Source organism: Sceloporus undulatus, chromosome 2 (genome assembly GCF_019175285.1).
Source record: "Sceloporus undulatus isolate JIND9_A2432 ecotype Alabama chromosome 2, SceUnd_v1.1, whole genome shotgun sequence".
NCBI classification, from domain to species: domain Eukaryota; kingdom Metazoa; phylum Chordata; class Lepidosauria; order Squamata; family Phrynosomatidae; genus Sceloporus; species Sceloporus undulatus.
The window spans coordinates 18,045,438-18,065,353 of NC_056523.1; the positions used below are offsets into that span (position 1 = coordinate 18,045,438).

General features: G+C 41.2%; 1 protein-coding gene across 2 annotated transcripts; it reads right to left on the minus strand.

Moving 5' to 3' along the window:
• Positions 1-1,482: 1,482 nt before the first annotated feature.
• On the minus strand, positions 1,483-17,944 carry LOC121923745 (zinc-binding protein A33-like). 2 transcript variants are annotated; one of them, XM_042454465.1, is made up of 6 exons: positions 17,266-17,920; positions 12,953-13,048; positions 11,220-11,453; positions 7,931-7,953; positions 5,455-5,594; positions 1,483-2,313 (listed from the first exon to the last, which is right to left on the minus strand). In XM_042454465.1, exons 1-6 carry the CDS (start codon positions 17,725-17,727, stop codon positions 1,820-1,822), a joined length of 1,449 nt encoding a protein of 482 aa, XP_042310399.1. In that variant the 5' UTR covers positions 17,728-17,920; the 3' UTR covers positions 1,483-1,819. The 2 variants fall into 2 exon arrangements, with proteins under 2 accessions (XP_042310399.1, XP_042310400.1); XM_042454466.1 differs by lacking the exon at positions 5,455-5,594 and having other exon boundaries at positions 2,089-2,313; positions 17,266-17,944.
• Between the last annotated feature and the right edge of the window lie 1,972 nt (positions 17,945-19,916).

A 19,916-nucleotide genomic window follows, 5' to 3' on the forward strand; every position in this document is an offset into this window, starting at 1 on the left:
GAAGGTTTCAGGTTACTCCTCTGCTCTGCGAGGCTGTGTGTGTGTTTAGGAGGGAAAGGAGGGGTAGCTTTGCCCATAGCTGGGAGCCTGCGCTTGCAGGGTGAATTCTGAAGACAGATTTTTTTTTCCTTCCTTTTTCCTCCCTCTCTGGTCTCTCCCTTCAAAGGAAGGGGAGTCCTGCAATTATCCGTGGGGAAGGATGGTTGAGGGGAGAGAGAAACTGCCTCCCCAAAGCACTTCTGCTAGGCTGCTGCCTTTGAAAAAAGACCCCAGAGGGGCTGGCGGAGGCTGCTTGCTTAGGGAAAGCTCCTTCCAGAGGAACTATGATGGGTTTTGCAGGACAGATCCCCGCTTCATGGCTCTATAGACAGCCCAGGGAGGGAGCACTCTTCCCCTCCATTACAAATGGTGTTCATTGATACACACAAACACACACACACACACAGGGTTTCCTTATCTCCCCCGAGATTGCTGTGCAGCAACCCTCTCCTTGAGTGGCACGGATGCTGAAGAGATTAAGCGCCTGTAAACCATTAAAATAAAATAAAAATTAAAAAAATCCTTATCTCTTATTGAAAGACCGCAGCAGAAAAAAGAGGTGAGGGAAGCAAAAGATGGCGATGGCCACGACGGATGGGGACAGAAAGGGCAACTCCCATCGCTCCGCTCCTCCCATCCAGCTAACCCGATTTCAGAGGCTGATCGTTCCCATTTAAATAACCTGATTCCTATCCCGAATCAAGGAAAAAATAGAAGGTTCGACCCTTCTATTTTTTTAACGCGGGTTATACGCCTTTAACGCGGTTTATAAAAAGAACCAAAAAATGAATCGATTTCAAATGGGAATGCATGCAGGGTGATCTAGAACCGTTCTAGGTTTAAATCGGGTTCAAATGGGCACATTACTTTCTGAATTCGCTTCGTAACCCGCGTTATACCCCAGTGGAAACGGCCCCAACATCTAAGTCGTCTGAGGAAATTTTGCAGTTGGTTTTCGACCTAGGGCCTTTCCATACCACACAACTAAAGCACTATAATTCTTCTTTAATAACCAAGGTTGTGTCCTATGAAATCCTGGGATTTATAGTTTGGTGATGCACTAGAGCTCTCCAGGAGAGAATTCTAGATGTTCCTTTCTAATTGTGAACCCCAGGGTTTCCTAAGATGTAGTCATGGCAGTTAAAATGGAATCATACTGTTATAACTGTGTAGTGTGAAAGGGCCCTGAATGTCAGATTGCACCGAGCATGTAACCTTGACTCCAAATGTAAGCACTATCCCAGTGGTTCTTAAACAGTGAGGTGGGAACACCAGGGGAGATTTGGAGGCCCAATCTGTCTTCCTCCTCTTCCCAAACCCTTTTATGAGTAAAATTTATACATGTTGATTTAAATACTGAATTTACTTAAATGAAACTGTTCTAATTTGAACCATGTTATAAAATGTTAAAATATGAATATACATGAAAATATACACATTAAATAAACAAAATGTTTTTATTCATATATTATGGTGCATGGGTGGGGGTGGCACAATATCTGCATGTGGAGGTAAAGAGAGGTCCCAAGAATAAAAGTTTTGTCTAGCACTGCACTATCCTAAAGGATCAAGGAGATCTGATATTCACCTTGAACTAGGGTATGAACTACACTACAAATATATTTTCATTTTATTTTTCATCTCTCTGTCTAATATGGGGGGGGGGGTAGTAGGAGGACTAATTGTCTTAAATCACTGAAGTAAAAGCTGCAGCAGACATTCCAGTAGCTGTGGACTGCACACATGGAAAGAGATTATACCAAAAGGTACTTCAGGTGTCCTATTTCTGACAAATGATCAGAGACCCATCTTTAAAAGGTTTTGTTGCAATAAAATAGAAAAAGGGATAGACTTTCTCTTTGAACTGAGCCATGAGTGTATACACATGAGACCCATCACTTGCTCTATAAAAAGAAACTTGACCTTTCTCATAGTCCAGGTACACCCCAACCCTCATATTAATGCCTTTCTCTCTTGTTACCGGTATAGCCCAGACTTTGCTTTCAAAATGCTCTTCCACAGTTTTTCCTTTCATGGACTCTACAGCTACACCAACCCACCACACTGGTTCACCTTCAACCTCTATTTCCCAGTAATGCCTACCAGAAAGGAAGCCACTTTTAGCAAACACAGTCCAAAACCTGTTCTTCACATATTCTATATGCGTTTTTAAAAGTCTATTATTCTCCATGCTAAAGATTACACGTGTTTCCTTGTTTGTGATTTTGAGCAAGGGATGAGCAGTGTTGCAGTCCAGCTGGACAGGTTGTAAACCTGGTAAGTAAAAGGAAAGAATTATATTCAAGAAGGGATTATCAACCCAATCTTCTTCAGTTTAGCATTCCCCCCCCCCCCCAAAAAAACATGATCTGGAGAAATGATCTGTGCCTGCTCCTTTGTCCTTTACAACCTAACACTTAATGGAGCAGACTGGCAGGGTGTCTGGATCTGAGTCCCTGGTGTTCCTGTCATGCTTGTTAATTAATTAGGCTTTGTCTTTTGCCTGCTTTATTTCATGTTGGTGGATGCTAGGATATGTCATGCTGGTGGTGCTGGATGGAAGGGAACAGCTATCTATCCATGGGATGACTAAGGAGCAAATGTGAAAGAGAGGTGATAGGCACCAGGAAACAGCCAAGGTGAGTTCTTTGGTTATAATAGAAAACAACTGGGAAAGAAAACGGTTTACTTTATGACAAATGAGATCTGTGTGAAAAAGTTTGAATTGCTTTGTGCTTTTAGTATACTGTGTAACCAAAATGCCTCAGTCCTAACAACATCACCATTCTGTGAACTCCTTTGGCTTCCGAATAAAGCTTGCTGCTTTACATTTTACATTGAAGTTTAGGGTTCATGAGTCAAAGACTGCCATTACATGGATGATAACGTCTCCCAACATAGGACCTGACACAAAATGCTGCAGTGTATTCTCACTGTTTTAATTATAATGCTCCTGTCCAGAATTTGCACCGGCTAGCCATATTCTCCATCAGAAGGAACCCTTCCTATCACACTACACAATTATAGCATTGTGATTCCACTTGAACTGCCATGGTTCCATCCTACAGAATCTTGAGAACTGCACAGGTCCCATGTTTGTCTTTTTGGCCATCTATGGTATTCTCAGCACTCTTCTCCAGCACCACACCTCAAATGAGTTGATTCCCCCCCCCCCCTTATCCACTTTTTTCATTGTCCAGCTCTCACATCCGTAAATAGATGAGGAATACAATGGCCTGGATGATTCTAACTTTAGTGCTCAGTTGTATATCTTTGCATTTTAGGATCCTGTCTAGTTCTTTCATAACTGCCTTTCCCATTCTAGCCTTCTTCTGATTTCTTGGCTGCTGTCTCCATTCTGATCACTGTTCGATCCAAGATACAGGAACTCTTTAACTATTTTGATTCCCTCGTTATTTAGGAGGAATGTATGTAGATCCTTCATAGTGGTTATTTTTGTTTTGTTTAGGATGCATCAATGGTTAGAGTGGAATCACAGTACTATACAGTAGGCCCTTGTTAATTGCTGGGGTTTAGTTTCAGAACACCCCACCCCCCGGATACCAAAATCCGAGGACGCTCAAGTCCCATTAAATACAATCACATAGTAAAATGGTGTCCCTTATATAAAATGGCAAAATCAAGATTTGCTTTTTGGAATATATATATATATATATATATATATATATATATATTCATGCTGCGGATGCTTGAATCAGTGGATAAATATCTGTGGATAACGAGGGCCAACTGTATAAAATGGCAAAATCAAGGTTTGTTTGCTTATTGGAATTTAAAAAAAAAAAAAAAGTATTTCAAGCCATGGATGATTGAATCAATGAAAAAAAATCTGTAGATAAACAGATATATCCAAAGATATACAACTGAGCAGTAAACTGTAATTGCATAGTGTGAAAGAGCCCAAGCTCTTTTCATTCTATCATTCCAATTCAGTTTTCCAGTTTCTGCTGCCATTACAGTCAACATCTATGGCTATTAAGCATGCATAAGAATATAGCTATGGGTGGCTAGGGTGGTGCTGCTGCAAGATGAAGACTTTATTCTGTCAAATATAAATTCTGCACTCAATAACATTGCCCTTCAGTATTCACATTTGTGGCATTGCAGAGAGTGAGGCCCAAAACACACTGCAGAAATAATTGAGTGTGACATTGCTTTAACTGCCCTGATTCAATGCTGTGGAATCCTGGGAACTGTAGTTTGGGGAGACATTTAGCTTTCTCTGTCAGAGAGCTCTGGTGCCACAATAAACTACAATTCCCAGGATTCCGTAGCACTGAGCCAGGGCATTAAAATGGTCTCAAATTTTATTATTTCTGCTGTGTGGATGGGGCCTTCATCTTGTGGGTTTTTAATAGCTAACTTTCCCACCCTTGTTTTTACTTAGCTATCTTTCTGTCAGGTCTGTACCAGGAGAAGCAAAGTGGCTTCTTGTTCTGATAGGGATGACCCTGTTAAAGGAAACCTCCACCATAGTCCATTACTCATCCAGTTTAACCCCCTGCCAAGTGGGAACATGCCATCAAAGCACTCCAAACAGATGATCATCCATCCTCTGTTTTAAAACCTCAAAGGAGACTCTATCACACCTCCAGGCAACATATGCCACTGTCAAACAGCTCTTACTTTCAGGAAGTTCCTCCTAAAATTTAGGTGTAATCTTTTTTCCTGTAGCTTGCATCCACTGCTCCATGTCCTGTTCTCTAGAGTAGCAGAAAACAAGCTTGTTCCATCTTTAGTATGACATCCCTTCAAAGATTTAAACATGGCTATCATGTCACCCCTTCACTTTCTCTTCCCCTGGCTAAACATATCCAGCTCCCTAAGGTGCTCTTCATAGGGCATAGCTTCCAGACCTTTCACCATTTTGGTTGTGGCTTTGTGATGGTCATTTAAACAAGTGCCTCATCTATCCGGAAAATAAAGATCTTTAAAAAAAATCAGAATAGAGAGTATGGTACTTAACAAATATTCCCATTTTAGATAGTCTTGCTATGCAGGCATCAGGGTTTTAGGGACTAAAAATTCTAGAATTCCTCAACCAACACAGTCAACACAGTAGGGAGTTACAGTTTAAAAAAGGGAATGTTTACAAGCTCTCAGTACGCCTTACATGTTAGTTTTTTCACCACAGCAAATACTATGTACTGTGCACAGTAAATGTATACTATCATTGCTATAATAGAGCTATATGACTATACATTATAGAGCAACTGCCCATAATCTCATGCCCCCTAGATGTGCGGACTAGACAACAAAGCATCCTCAATCAGTGTCATATTGGCTGTGGATGTCATACTGGCTAGAAATGGAAGAAACTGCACTAAAACACCTGTAGAAGGGAAGCCTGCTATACTGCAGGATAATGACATCAAAGCTGATCCTCCTGGATACCTTGTGCAAAGAGTGGAAACAGTGGTCTACATGCCAGATGCTGGATGGGGCCCTTGAACTTGCCCAGGTAGAGATTCCTGTGAATCACCTTAAGACCATCTCTGTTTTCTTCACAGTGGGTTGCCTTCATTGCTACCAATCTAGTGTGGTGAAAACAGAAGGACAATTACGCATTTTTAATGGTCTCCATTCTAGAAAAATGTTCTTGTATGAAGTTTTTTTAAAAAAATACAAAGAAACAAGAATCCAAGTCGAGGGTAGATTTGGGGGCCAAAATTATGGATTTTGATACGACCCATGAATAAGTTGAGGGTGAAATTTAGGGGCATGTAACAATGGATGTAAAGCAGAGGAAAACAATGTTTAAAAGCCTACAAAAATGTGGCAAGCATAACCATTTTGTGCTCACTTTAAAGGTTGGCTGGATGGGGAGAGAACTACAGTCAATGGTGGAGAAGACTACCAGGCGCAGACAAAAAGCACACACATGCCAAAAAGGACAAAAATGCAAAACAAAGAAAAGAAAGACTACGTTAGTAGTGATTACAGCCTTTAACATCCTGGGGGTGTTGTACTGTTTTAAAGTGCATGGTTTTTAAGTGTTTTTATCTTGTTAAACTATTGTATTTTTAAACAAATACAGTCAGCCCTCCGTTTTTGCAGGGGATCCATTCCAGACCCCTCCCCATGAAAATGGAGACTCACCAATATCCAAGCCCCATAGGCTTGAATAGGGTGCATGCCTGCAAGCACATGCAAAGCGCGCGCTGTGGAGACACTCTCCATTGAAAATAACTGAGATTGCTCCTCTGTGAATATTCAAGACTGCAGATCTCAAGTCTGCGAGAACGAAGGGGTGACTGTAATCTGTTTTAATATTGTAATAGTTTAATTCTATTTTAATTTTCACTGTAAGCTGCTCTGAATTCCAGTTTTGGGGGGAAAGCAGGAAATAATAATCTATATAAATAAAAACGTAAATGCTTGTTTGTCCAAAATCTTAAATCTCCGAAAGTTCTTCACGGATTGCTTTGAAATTTTGACACAACGTTCCATTCAAATACACACATGTTTTTATATACATTTACCTACTATTATATAGATGTCACACCTGTGACAGGTAAAAATATGTTTTTTTAAAAAAACAGCCATCTCTTGGATGTAACAGCAGCAGACATTATACTAAATATTCAATTGGCATTTGTAATCATCATCAACAAAGCTCATGGCCAATCTTTAGAACTGTGCACTTTAGATCTACACGGATTGCTTCTCACATGGACAATTATATGTTGCGTGTTCTACAGTCAGCAAACCAGACAATCTCTATATCTACACAGACAATGGAACAACAAAAAATATTGTATACCTACAAGCATTGTGAAATTAAATATTTCAGAAATGTGCACTTTCTCTTTCCTTTTCCATTTAACCAAATTGAGCCACAGCAATGCGTGGCTGGGTACAGCTAACAACAACAACACTTTAATGTGATAACTTTGCCTGATTTTAACCCCGGAAAAACTGACAAACCTACACTTTGGAAAGAGTGGTGAAATTTAGTCTGTCCTGAAAGAACCTAAAAGAAACACCACCCCCCTATATTCTCTTGGTGCTCCTTTGTGGAGAAGCACCAAAGATCTGTCACCACCACCACCATTTTCCTGCCCAGACATTGAAAAGGGCCAGAAATGGCACCGAAGTGGAGAAAGTAGAGGGGATCAGTGCTTCTGTTAGGTTCTCCCAGGACAGATTAAGCTCTTGCCTATTACTACTCTGCTAAGAGAAGGAGGTGGTTCCTTTTTTATATATATATAAGACCTCAGGGACAGTACTTACATTGGCCTGTGAATAAGCTGACCCTGCTTTTTTGGGTCAATTTTTTGACTAAAATTTCTTGACTTATACATGAGTATATAAAATGTAAAAGTAAAGGTATTCCTCTTTGACAAGAGGTTGTCAAATCACGTCTGACTGTAGGGGGTGGTGCTCATCTCCATTACTAAGCCGAAGAGCCAGCATTGTTGAAGATGACTCTGTGTTCATGTGGCCAGCATTTCTGCACAGAATGTTGTTACTTTCCCACCGAGGTGGCACCTGTTTATCTACTTGCACTTTTACATACTTTTGAATTGCTAGGTTGGCAGAAGATGGGACTAGTGATGGAAGGTCACTCCGTCATGTGGTACCTGGGCCTTGAACTGCTGGCCTGCCAGTCTTGCAATCGTCAGAGTCAGCGTCTTAACTGCTGAGCCACCACATCCTTACACAAGTATATATGGTATTTTTATTCCCCACACTACCCTGGGTATTATTATAGATACATAAGTATACAGTATATGATATCTATAATAACACCCAGGGTACTGTAGGGAATTGAAATTGTGGTTCATCATCTTCATGATCTGATTCTTGTATGAACTAGCAGCTTTGCAAATGTACAACAGAATCCAAGCAACTTGCAAGTAACACTTACTTTTCCAGCAACGGTTGGACACCCTAGAAAGAAAGGGTATAAAGTCAGACAGTTCAGTTTCCTCCTACAGCTGGTACACTTTCTTCCACAAGAAAGTGGAAATGTGTCTCCAGTATATTTATTCTTGTCTCCCAAGTATATGTAGATAACATGCTAAACTTTTCTTAAACCGCTGGACTCCAATAATAGAATTATGGAATCACAGAGTTAGAAGAGACCTCAAGGCCCATCCAGCCCAATCCCTTGCCATGCACTAAGACATAAGAGATTATTTCATGGAGAAAAAGACCTGGAATAGATTTGAGATTGCAACTCAAAAGTGGGCATTATTGCACAAAAATTGATGCTGCTGCCACCAGGTGACTACAACCTGAGTCCCAGCCACATCCAGCCAGCCGCTTTGTAAAAATGAAAAGCTCCTGTTTTTGCAGAGTGCTTGGCTGAGTGCAGCTAGTACCTGGGTTGTAGTCACCAGACTGCAGCTGCAGTGATTTTATGTGCAATAATACCTGGTTTTGAGTTTGCAATCCTGAATCTATTATGGGTCTTTTTGTTCATGCGATAATCTCCTATATCAAAGTACTCCTGAAAGATGGCCATCCATTCTGCTCATCAGAACTCCAGAATGCTAAATTTAAGCACCTCTCTTCACCAATATTTCTCTAGAGGCACAAAGAAGCTGCCCTGTGCTCCTTTCCCCACATATTAAGGCTACATTTGCACTGCAAAAATAATGCACTCTTACACCATTTTAATTGCCACAGAATCAAGGAATCATAGACTCATAGAGCTGGAAGAGACCACAAGGGCCATCTAGTCCAACCCCCTGCCATGCATGGCTCAGTGCTATAGAATTCTGGGATTTGTATCTGTTGCGGCATCAGAGCTTTCTGACCAGAAGACTAATAAATAGCTCATAAAACTACAAATTGCAGGATTTCACAGCTTTGAGCCATGAGAATTAAAGTGGTGTCAAACTGCGTTATTTCTGCAGTGCAGTTGCAGCCTTAATTCTCTTCCCAAAGAATCTGATCACCTCTGTTTTTTCATGTTACTTTCATATTACATTTCCTTGTTTTATTATTTCAGTGTACATCCCCCTGAGAGCTTTCAATAAAAGCTGGCATGGAGATGTGTAAAATAATAATAATAAAACATCAGTAAACAAAGACTGCAACCCTCACTGATGAAGTAATATAATAATAATATTATTAATAATAATATTGATTTTAGGATTTATTACTATGCAAATTGTTTAGATTGGATAAAAGAATGGATTATTTTGGAAAACAAAGAATGTTAAATTTGGAGGGATATAATATAAGATTTGGGTGGCACACATACCGGTGGTATGATAAATTAGATCAAAACAAAGACTTTAAGGAAGTCTATTATAAGGAAGTCTCTGCTGAAAATATGGATGAAATACAAAGATAAGATATATAGACATATCCCAGGATGAGTGTCACTCCAAGAGGCATTTCTAAAAAGTGGGAAATTAGAAGGAAAAGATTGGCTGAGATATAATATTCTGCTAAAAAAAAGAAAAAGGGAAGTTATACATGAAAAGTAAAGAGGAATTAGAAAATGAAGATATAAAAATAAACTGGTTCCCATATAGGCAGATATTAGAGAGATATAAAAAGATGTAATGCAAGAAGGGATCACGTTGGAAAAAACAGAATTAGATGAAATAATGAGTAATATTAAAGGGGAAAACATTGCAATATGTGCGAAAATAGAATTAGAAGAAGAAACAATTAAAAATTGTATCACAGAAAGGGCAAAAAACATTGGGAGAAACATACAATTTGAAAGAGGGGAGAGGGCATGGGAGAAGGATTTCAACTTTACCTGCTGTATGGATATGAAAGAAAATTGTATGAAAATGTTACACAGATGGTACCTACCACCGTCGAGAATAGCTAAAATAATAATAATAATAATAATAATAGTCAGAAACATGCTAGAGATGCAACAGTCATTATGGTTCATTCTTCCACATCTGGTGGACATGCCCTAATATCAAAAAGTTTTGGAAAGAAGTTAATAAAATAATTTTGGAAGTATACAAAATTAATGTAAGACTAGAACCAGAAATAATCTTGTTTAAATATGGTAGAGGGGAAAGAATTAAGGAAACATTTAAAATTAATCCTGTACCTAATAACATCAGCAAGAATTATAGTGGCAATAAAATTGGGAAAAGTTTGGAGAAATAGATATTGAAGAATGGTTAAACAAAGAATTAGAAGCAATAGAAATGGATAAATTAACAATGTTGTTATGTGAGAATGAGATTTATGACCAGATAAAAAATGAAATGGGGAAATCCTTGGTAAAATATTGTGAAGGAAGATGGGGAGAACATATATGATAGAACTGCATAGAAAGAATCTCAATTATGAAAGATATAAAATTGTTTTGTCTATATCCTTTATTTGTATTTAGTGGCTGAGAAAATTTGTTACAGTTGTTTTAAGTATAACATGGCTAAAAAGAGGAGGAAAAGACGCCTTCATCAAAAAGGAAATGAAAAGAGTAAGATGCTTATAAGGAAAACATTAGAGCAAGTGGGGAGAGAAGGAACGGATGCAAGAGATAAATGCACATCCATTCTCCTTCTCATCTGATCACCAAAGCCACTCCCAAAGCACCCAAAGCATGCCCACTGATCCCCCGCAAAAGGCACAGAAGCAGAACTGGACTATTGCACAGGAAAGCCTGGCAGAACAGTCATGGGAAAGGAGGTCATTCACGTTTTCTTGTGTTAATATTGTGCTTGCTAAACAGTCTCTCACCAGGAGAAGAACAGAAGAGGAACAACATCATGTGATAAACCCCAGCCAAAGACACCATTATCCTGAGACAATTGCGATTTTCCTGCTTTGTGTGATAAAAGTCCTGAGTTCAGTGGGGCTTATTTCCAAGGAGGCATGTATGTTGTTGAGAGCCACTGTGGTGTAGTTTGTCCACTGCAGTTCTCTCGCGCTGCAAACATGGGCACCGGCAGAGCGCCCTTTTTGGGCGCTCTGTAAAGTGCCAGGGTGACCTTGGGTGAGACACATGCTCTCATCCTCAGAGGAAGGCAATGGCAATCCTCCTTTGCACAAATATTGTCAAGAAAAACCCATGATAGGTTTGCCTTAGGGTTGCCCTAATGACTTGAAGGCACACTACAACAACATGTATGTGGTTGCACTAAATATCCTTTTCATTTTCCAGATAAAACCTCTGTTACTCCCTTCCTGTCTCAGGATTTTAATTCACTCTATTAAAGGGAACTCACCAAGAGGAAGCTGCTTAGATTGTTCAGTTCCATGAAGCTTTTTCCTTCAGTCACCACTGTCTTGGCAGCACTGAGCTTCTCTTGGATCTGCTCCAAATGGTCCGCCATGTCCTTGTGGGCATCCTTTTCATCCTTATCCAATTCAGCAAGCATCTTAGCTTGCCTCTGGTACAAGAGCTGGTGCAATTCAGAAAATGTGGCCTCAATGTTTGTGCGCAATGATGCAGCCAAGTTCTGAAATAAGAAAGGAATGTGCATGTCTTAGAACAGGGACAAAGTGAACTTATTTTAATGGTTCTGTTAATTGTATTCTTGGTCTTAGGAGAATGAGGGGATCTCTGAGAGATGAAAATTGGGCTGTTATATAGCCTCCAATGAACCTGTTGATGGTGTTCCTAACTGGTAAATATCCTTAGAATGCTGGTAAGGAGGAAGAGGGGAGATGTTTCTCTTTAATTATCAATAAAATGGGCTATAATAACTGTATAGTCCTGATTTATAATAAAGAAATGCCTGTTTTATAGCATTAAATACAGTATTATGGATGCTACAATGAATTGAAATGCCTGTGTATTTCCATCATGGATATAATATGGGTTAAGATGCCCCATATTGTGTAAGATGTACGATTCTTTACATGCAAAACCTTAATGAAAAAATATGATGTAATACAGAATGTGTACTTCTTTACACGTAATGTAATATAAAGTAAATGATAAGGCTATTTGTCTTAAAAGCAATGAAAAAGATAAGGTATGTACCAATACAATGCGAAGCCAAGTTTTTCTGCAATAGTAGTAGTACATATCTGTATATTTACTATTTAATAAAATAGAGAACCTCATGAATAGAGAGCCTGCTCCTTTCCTTAAGTAAACATCCTTAGATTCCAATACAGCGGTGTGCTTAATTGAAATGTTGATGCTACATCTATTTGGACTATACCACTGGTCATGAATTGGAAGCCCAGTTGATAAGAGGAACTTCCAAACAGATGCAAGTACAGATTTTTAAAAAGGCAAAAGACCTTGTAAAGTCGAAGGCTTTCATGGCTGGCATCCATAGACTCTGTTCTTGCAGAGTTTCTTTCTGATGTTTCGCCAGCATCTGTGGCTGGCATCTTCAGAGAATGCTTTGCCTGGAAAAATTGGGTGTATATATACTGTGTGAGCCTGGGAATGCAAGAGTGATTTGCATGTGTATTGTTCTGTGTTGATGGCTGGCCTCAGCCTGGGAGGCTAATGCAAACGAGGATTAATGTCTGCTAATTGGTGATCAATTATCTGCTGGGAAAGTCCCTGGGAAACCATTCAGAGTCAGGGGCTCATCCAATTTTTCCAGACAAAGCATTCTCTGAAGATGCCAGCCACAGATGCTGGCAAAACATCAGAAAGAAACTCTGCTAGAACATGGCCACATAGCCCGAAAAACCCACAAAAAAAAGCAAAGGACCTTCTTTCAACAGAGATACAGGTGGGGAACCCCTCCTATTTCAGTTTGAGTGTGTTTTTCCACATAGTAGATTTAGGTCTATTTGACAGCATGCCTAGCACTCAGGGCAACTGGGCAACTCTCTCTTGGCTGTCCCAGAAGGACATTATGAATTTGTTGCACAAGTGGTGACACTGCAGCTAAGCAGTACTGGCTCAGTCAACAGTTCCAGAGAGACCAAGCAAATCAAGATCACTGTGAATACCTAGGAGCTGCTGCCTTTTTGTTTTTTGTTTTTTTACCTTCAAGGAATATATTTTTTCTTGCTGGGATCCTTCAAGTTCTTCTAGTTCCTTAATTCTTATCTCCAGAGGCTCCAGAGCCATTGCCAGCTCGATCTAGAGAAGAAATGGAGAATTTTTGAAACGCCAGTCTGCAATTGTGACAGCTCCCTTTACCCAGGTTGAACCTAACATTTTCTTGGATTGGGTCCCTGGGAATCCAAGTGACCTCAGTATGGACATGTTTATGTGATAGCTTTGTGTTCTTTATGGTAATCATGACCACTCCTTAATTTGAGTTGAAGTAGGAGAGTCTGAGGGTGGGTGTATGCTTGCCAGAATTCTTCAGGCTGCCACAAAAGTATTTTCACCCTGAATCCCCCCCCCAAATTCACCCCTTAACTGCTCATTTTTGCTGTGGGCTTTCAGCTCTAGCAGTGAGCAACAGATGGCTGCCTTCCCTGCAGCCCCTGTATATTGTCTGGTGCTGCTGTTGAGGTCAGAATGAAGGGCCCAGCTATGTTACTGATGCTGGGTGACTTGTGGCATCACCACAAGGAGCCCTTGTGGCACAGTGGTTAAACGTCTGTACCGTAGCAACTCGCTCACAAACCACAAGGTTGTGAGTTCAGTACCAGCCAGGGGCTCAGGGTCGACTCAGTCTGGCATCCTTGCTAAAATGAGTACCCAGCTTGTTGGGGGCAATTTGCTCACACATTGTAAACTGCGTAGGGAGTGCTTGAGTGCACTGATAAGTAGTATAGAAATATACTTGCTATTGCTATTCTGACTTCAGAGTGACTTGTGACTGCAGCAATAGTGCCAGACCAGGCAGTTCGCACAGACCACCTGGTAAAGCAGCCACTGCCATCACCGTGAAGAGAGTTGGAAATCCTCAGCAAAAGGTCAGTTATTTAAACATGGGTTATGGTGAGGAAGCACTGAATTGGGTGTGGGAGTAATAAAGACAGTTCAGATCCAGTTCAGGGTTTTGGCTCCATATAAACAGGGCACAGTGAACCTGGTGGAAATTTGAGGTAAGTCACCCATGTAAACAAGCCCTTAGTCAGAATTAACAAAATATCAAGAGAATTAATGTGGTTTATTATGTTCTGTAGAATAGCAAATGCTTTAACAAATTCCATTACTTAGCTCCGACCATATAATGATATTCAACCTGAGCTATGTCAGACCTTGCCCTTCCATCAGGTCAGGCAACCAGTATACATTCAGTCCCCACTGACTTGCCCATCTGTCTCATCCAGTTGCCAGCTCTCAACCCAAAACACCACCTGAATTCCTTGAAACACACTCCTGCTTTTTATACTTTCTGATCCTCTGCAGCCCCCTTCATAGAAGCCATCTTGTATCCAAGCTTGTCCAGTGGCTTCTTCACAGCTATGCTCCTTCTTTTCAATGGCATCCCTAGAGTTGGCGTCACATGGTGCAGTAACTCAGGGTATCACTTCCCACACATTGGATTCCTATGCCACACCATATAGAATCCTTAGTAATATCTTTTGTACTAATGTCAGTAGTGTAGACTCAAGTCAATTGATTCACACTTAAGTTGGACTCAAGTCATTTCAATGACTTGGCTTGGACTTGACTTGGCAAAAATGATGACTTGACTTGAGTCTTGTATATTTTTAGTGACTGACTTGCTAGTGCCATTCAGTTTGAGGCAAGGCCCTCCCTCAAAACATAGGGCACATATCCCAGAAGGAAACAGCAAACATGTGAGGCAATGGGATTGAGGCTGAAGGAGCCTTCAAAAGCTTTTCAAAAGCCTCTGATGTGCAGGGGGATAGGGTTGACATAAATATCAGACAACCAGGAATATCCCAGAGAATCTAAAAGATTGTCCCAGTGAGTTGGACATGTTTAAAGAAGCACATCCCAGATTCCTCCTTTGTTCCAGGCTGCATTTTGTCAGACACCTCAGTCATAGAATCATAGAGTTGGAAGAGATGTCAAGGGACATTACGGCCAATCCCCTGCCATGCAGGAACTCACAATCAGTGCAGCCCCACCAGATGGCCATCCAGCCTCTGTTTAAAGACTTCCAAAGGAGACTCCACCGCTCCCTGAAGGAGTGGGTTCCACTGTTGAACAGCCCTTACTGTAAGGAAGTTCCTCCTAAAGTCTAGGTGGAATCTCTTTTCCTGTAGGTTGCATCCATTGCTCCAGGTCCTATTCTCTGGAGCAGCAGAAAACATCCATCCTCAGTATGCTCAGTATGCTCCATCCTCAGTATGACACCCTTTCAGATACTTAAACAGGGCTATCATATCACCTCGTAACCTTCGTCTCCAGGCTAAACATCCCCAGCTCCCTAAGTCACTCCTCATAGGCATGATTTCCAAACTCTTCACCATTTTAGTCACCCTCCTTTAGACACACTCCAGCTTCTCAACTTCCTTTTTGAATTGTGGTGCCCAGAACTGGATACAATATTCCAGGTGGGGCCTGACCAGAGCAGAATAAAGTGGCACTATTACTTCTCTTGATCTAGACACTATACTTCTAGTGATGCAGCCTAGAATTGCATTGGCCTTTTCTCCAGTCTTTGCACTAAAACGTGGATCTGAGTGAGGTTCCCTATCTCTCCCTTCATCTCCTCTTATTCTTCTCTGCAGGGACAGCGAACAACACAATGAATAGAAAAGCCAGGTGATACAAGATAACACTTTAACAGCATAAGCCCTTTGGCTAGTCTTGGCAGCTGTCTGCAAAGGGAAAAGGGAGCCAGCAGTCACCGCTTTAAATGTTGGATGGGCAATGAAGTTGAGAGTGTATCTCTTTCACTCTTTCTTTCCTGTTTTTGTTGGACTTTCTGTCTGAGAGAGATAGAGAAGGGGTTAAAATAAATAAAGGCAGTTTTGATTTTGGGTGGAGCTTGCTGAGACAGGAGGGCTGTGTGAGAGAAGAAGAAAAAAGAGGTGTAAGTTCCACATATCCTGCAAACACTTAAGCCTTAATGAGAATATGGTAGAGACAAGAGGGGTGGGAGAGCGGTTCAGGATCTGGTTTGTCACTGTTCCACACTGTCTGCTTGACTTGAGGCTTGACTTGAGATTTGGACTAAAAGGCGTGAATACAACTGTTGTAGAAGAAACTGCCAACACGCTGCAGGTTCTCACACCTTCCTCACAACAAGCCTCGGTCTGACAGAATCAGATAGGAGGGGACCAAAGATGAATTCGCCAAACACAGATTTATTTAAGACAGCTGTCACTCTGGGAGGAATTCACATTCCAACAAAGTTCCCAGGGCCCAGAACAAGGAAAAATGGCTTCTTTATATAGCATTGAAACAAACGACTCCAGTTGGCATATCCCATTGGACATGGCAAAAGTTAACATATAGGATTTTCGTACAATCAGAGTGCAGATAACATGAATATATTAAAGGTACATTTTGGTCACGTCCCACTAGCCCATTAGCCTTATCTTTAGCCTTATCTGTCTTTGCAGAGCTTCAGGATTTAGGGCCCTCTGCTAACTTCAGTTTACAACACCACAAACTCCAGATGGCCACTTTGATCTCTCAGGCCATAAACCTTACTCTTTGCCTGCATTCCTGAGCCTCTCAAATTCCTTTCAATGTATGTTATGTACCCTTATTTCTACAAACTACATTTATATGCATACCAAATGTGAAACTTTAAAAATCTTCTACCTCACATCATTGACTCATATTACTCATAAATCCTAATTCCTATATATCACTGAATGTTAATAGTTATGACATAAACAACTAACAAAATTGAAATATCTTTAAATTACAATATTGCAGAGCCTAAATGTGCGCACAGCTTAAATGCATTTACATGTACATAGTTTCATGTGATGAAAGTGAAAATGTGGTAAAGCATGAAGTTTTAAAAGAAAATTTAAAAAGATTATTTTTTTAAAAAAAAATAAAATAATAATAAAAGAAACCCTGAGGCTTCTCCTTTCCCCTTCCATTGAGCCTCACCCCACTTCCCCTATCTTTACCACTGAGGTTCAGTGTTTTAAAGGGATGAAGCTGAGCACCACAGCCTGTTTCTGACAAAAGGTAGATGTTTGGGGAGCAGTGGTGTCACCCTGCTTGTTAGGGTGTCACCCGGTGCAGTCTACACCTCTCACACCTCCTACTGATGCTCCTCCTCTTTTAATACTGTAGTTTTCAAAGAATCTCTTGTAGCATAAAAAGGAGGAAGAGAGGGGAGGAAAAATTAAAAGGACCCCACCTTTAACACTAACAGGCTTTTATTTTAGTATGAGCTTTCACGGATATAAACTCACTTTTTCAGATGCAGTACAGATAATGTCTACTTGCTCACTCACCTTGCAACTCTGGGCCCCATCCTTCAAGGAGACAAAGCTGTGTCCAGCATGGACAGATGAGTTGATGCAGCAACAACAGATTGGGATCTCATCAATGGTGCAGAAAAGCTCCAAACTCTCACCGTGGACCTCACAAAGTCCCTTATGCTGCCTTTCCTCTGTTTCCACCTCTCTCTCTTCCTTCTCACTGACCTCTGTAGTGTTCGGCAGAATGCCACTGTTTGTTTCATGTCGCATGTCCCATGCTCTTTTTGCCAAGTTTCCCAGTAGTCGACTTGGGGTGCACTGTCTATCTGGACAAGGTGCCCGGCACTCAGGGCAACTGGATACTCTCTCTTGGCTGTCCCAGAAAGAGAGGACGCATTTCTTGCAGAAGCAGTGCTCACAGCTGAGCAGCACTGGTTCCACAAACAGATCCAGGCAGATGGAGCAGGTGAGATCCTGGTGAAATGCCTCAGCCATTTCTTCTAGTGGCTGCTATAGTGCATATGGCATCAGCTTTCACTTTCCTTTCCTAGATTTTCTCCTCCTTCTGCCCACACCCTTAAGGGAGGGACTAGCAGTGGCCTGTAGCTTGTGAATTAAAGGCAAACAAATCTCAAAGAGGACATGGCGTCTATACATGCAATACAACCGGCCCTCTATATCTATGGATTCTTTATCCATGGATTCTAGCATTCATGGCGTAAAAATATTTGTAGATTGTTTGTGTGTATAATACATGAAGAAAAACTTGATTTTGTAATTTTATGCACGGGATACCATTTTACTATTCATTGTATCTAATGGAACTTGAACATCCACAGATGTTGATATCCACAGGGGATCCTAGAACAAAACCCCAGGGCTTATTCCCACTTACATTTAAACTGGTTTGGGATTTGCCTTTCCTCTGTGTTGGTGAAACAATTCCAAAAGGTCCATTGTTCCCACAATGAAATCAGTTCTTTTCTGTAATCACTTCTTTTTTGGCACGATTGTCATCCTCACTAGTTTGCACTGCTTCAAAATGAATGCCAATCATCCGTGTGTCATCAGTGTCATAAGCAGCAGCCCGGGCAGTCCGGCTTGGGAACTATAGGTTTTTTTAAAATTAAATTAATTGAAAAATCGATTCATTGGTATTGCAACCACACGTAGAAGCATGGCAGGGGAGGGAAAGACGCCCACAGGTCCCCTCCAGACCCATGCCATCCCTGTATCACCCAATTCAGGCATGACAGGCGGGAGAAAGATGTCCATGGGTCCCCTCTGGACCCCTGCCATCCCTAGATCACCCAATCCAGGCATGGCGGGGGCAGAAAAACACCCACAGGTCCCCTCTGTATCCTTGCCATGCTTGGTTCACCCGATCCAGGCATGGCAAATCATGGCAGAAAGACCACAATGGGTCCCCTCCAGACCTGTGCCATCCCTGGATCACCCAATCCAAGCATGACAGGGGTCTGGAGGGGACCTGCAGGAGTCTTTCTCCCCCCCCTGGCAAGCCTGGATCAAATATAGATTTTTTAAAAAACAAATTCATAGAAAATTCGATTCATTGGTTTTGCAACTACAGTGGTACCCCGGGATACGAAAGCACCGCGTTACGAAATTTCCGGGATACGAAAAAATTCCATAGGAAAAAACTGTTCCGGGTTACGTTGTTTTTTTCGGGTTACTAAAAAAAATTTTGGTGCTTTTCGGCGCTTTTTCGCACGAAATCGCGGCTTCCAGCGCTAGCGCCTATGGCTTTTTCGGGTTGCGAAATCTTTCGGGTTACGAAGGGCGCCGCGGAACGGATTAATTTCGTAACCCGGGGTACCACTGTACTTGCCTTTACAAGAACAGTGGACCCTTGTTATACAGTAGGGTTTGGTTCTAAGATCCCCTGTGGATAACAAAATCCTTGGATGCTCAAGTCCCATTAAATATGACATAGCAAAATGGTGTCTCTTGTAAAAATGGAAAAATCAAGGTTTGATACTTGAAATTTATACTTTTTTTTTAACATTTTCAAACCGTGGATGTTTGAATCCATGTTAAAAATCGGTGTATCAGAAGGGCTGACTGTAGTTGCAAAATCAATTAATCAAATTTTCTATTAATTTTTTTTAAAAAAATGCACTCATAGACTGCACCACAAGCACAAAGGCAGTGCTGAGAGATAGATAGGATGGTGGGTCTACCAAAAACTGAGGAGGGATGGTAAACACCCCTCTGCATTAGTCCCTACTCTCCAGAATGATGCAATTCAGGCTCTCTTTACTGGCCAGAATACTCTGGGCTTTCTTGATGTTGCTGTTCATAGAATAAAGATGGAAGAGACGTCAAGGGCCATTAAGTCCAACCCCCTGCCATGCAAACAACCAAAGACCCCTGACAGGTGGCCATCCAGCCTCTGCTTAAAGACCTTCAAAGAAGAAGATTCCATCACTCTCTGAGGGAATATGTCCCACTGTCAGGATTTTCTTCCTTATGTTGAAGTAGCTTGCATCCATTGTTCCGAGTCCTAGAAAATTATCACAGGGGACGGGATAGGGACAAGATTGCTCCCCCATCCTTAACCCTGATGGTGTGAAAGGCTTTCAGATCATTGCACTGATCCCGTCATTAACAGACATTAACCTGTCATTGTATTAATGAGAACTTCCATTAATCAAAATTCCGGC

Excerpts from the sequence above, each read along its gene's own strand:
- LOC121923745 (XM_042454465.1), bottom strand. The coding sequence starts at position 17,727 with ATGGCTGAGGCATTTCACCAGGATCTCACCTGCTCCATCTGCCTGGAT. Across the intron at positions 11,454-12,952 it reads AAAAAATATATTCCTTGAAG|AACTTGGCTGCATCATTGCG; the intron begins GTAAAAAAACAA and ends TTCTTATTTCAG. Across the intron at positions 2,314-5,454 it reads GTTTCCACTCTTTGCACAAG|GTTTACAACCTGTCCAGCTG; the intron begins GTATCCAGGAGG and ends TTTACTTACCAG.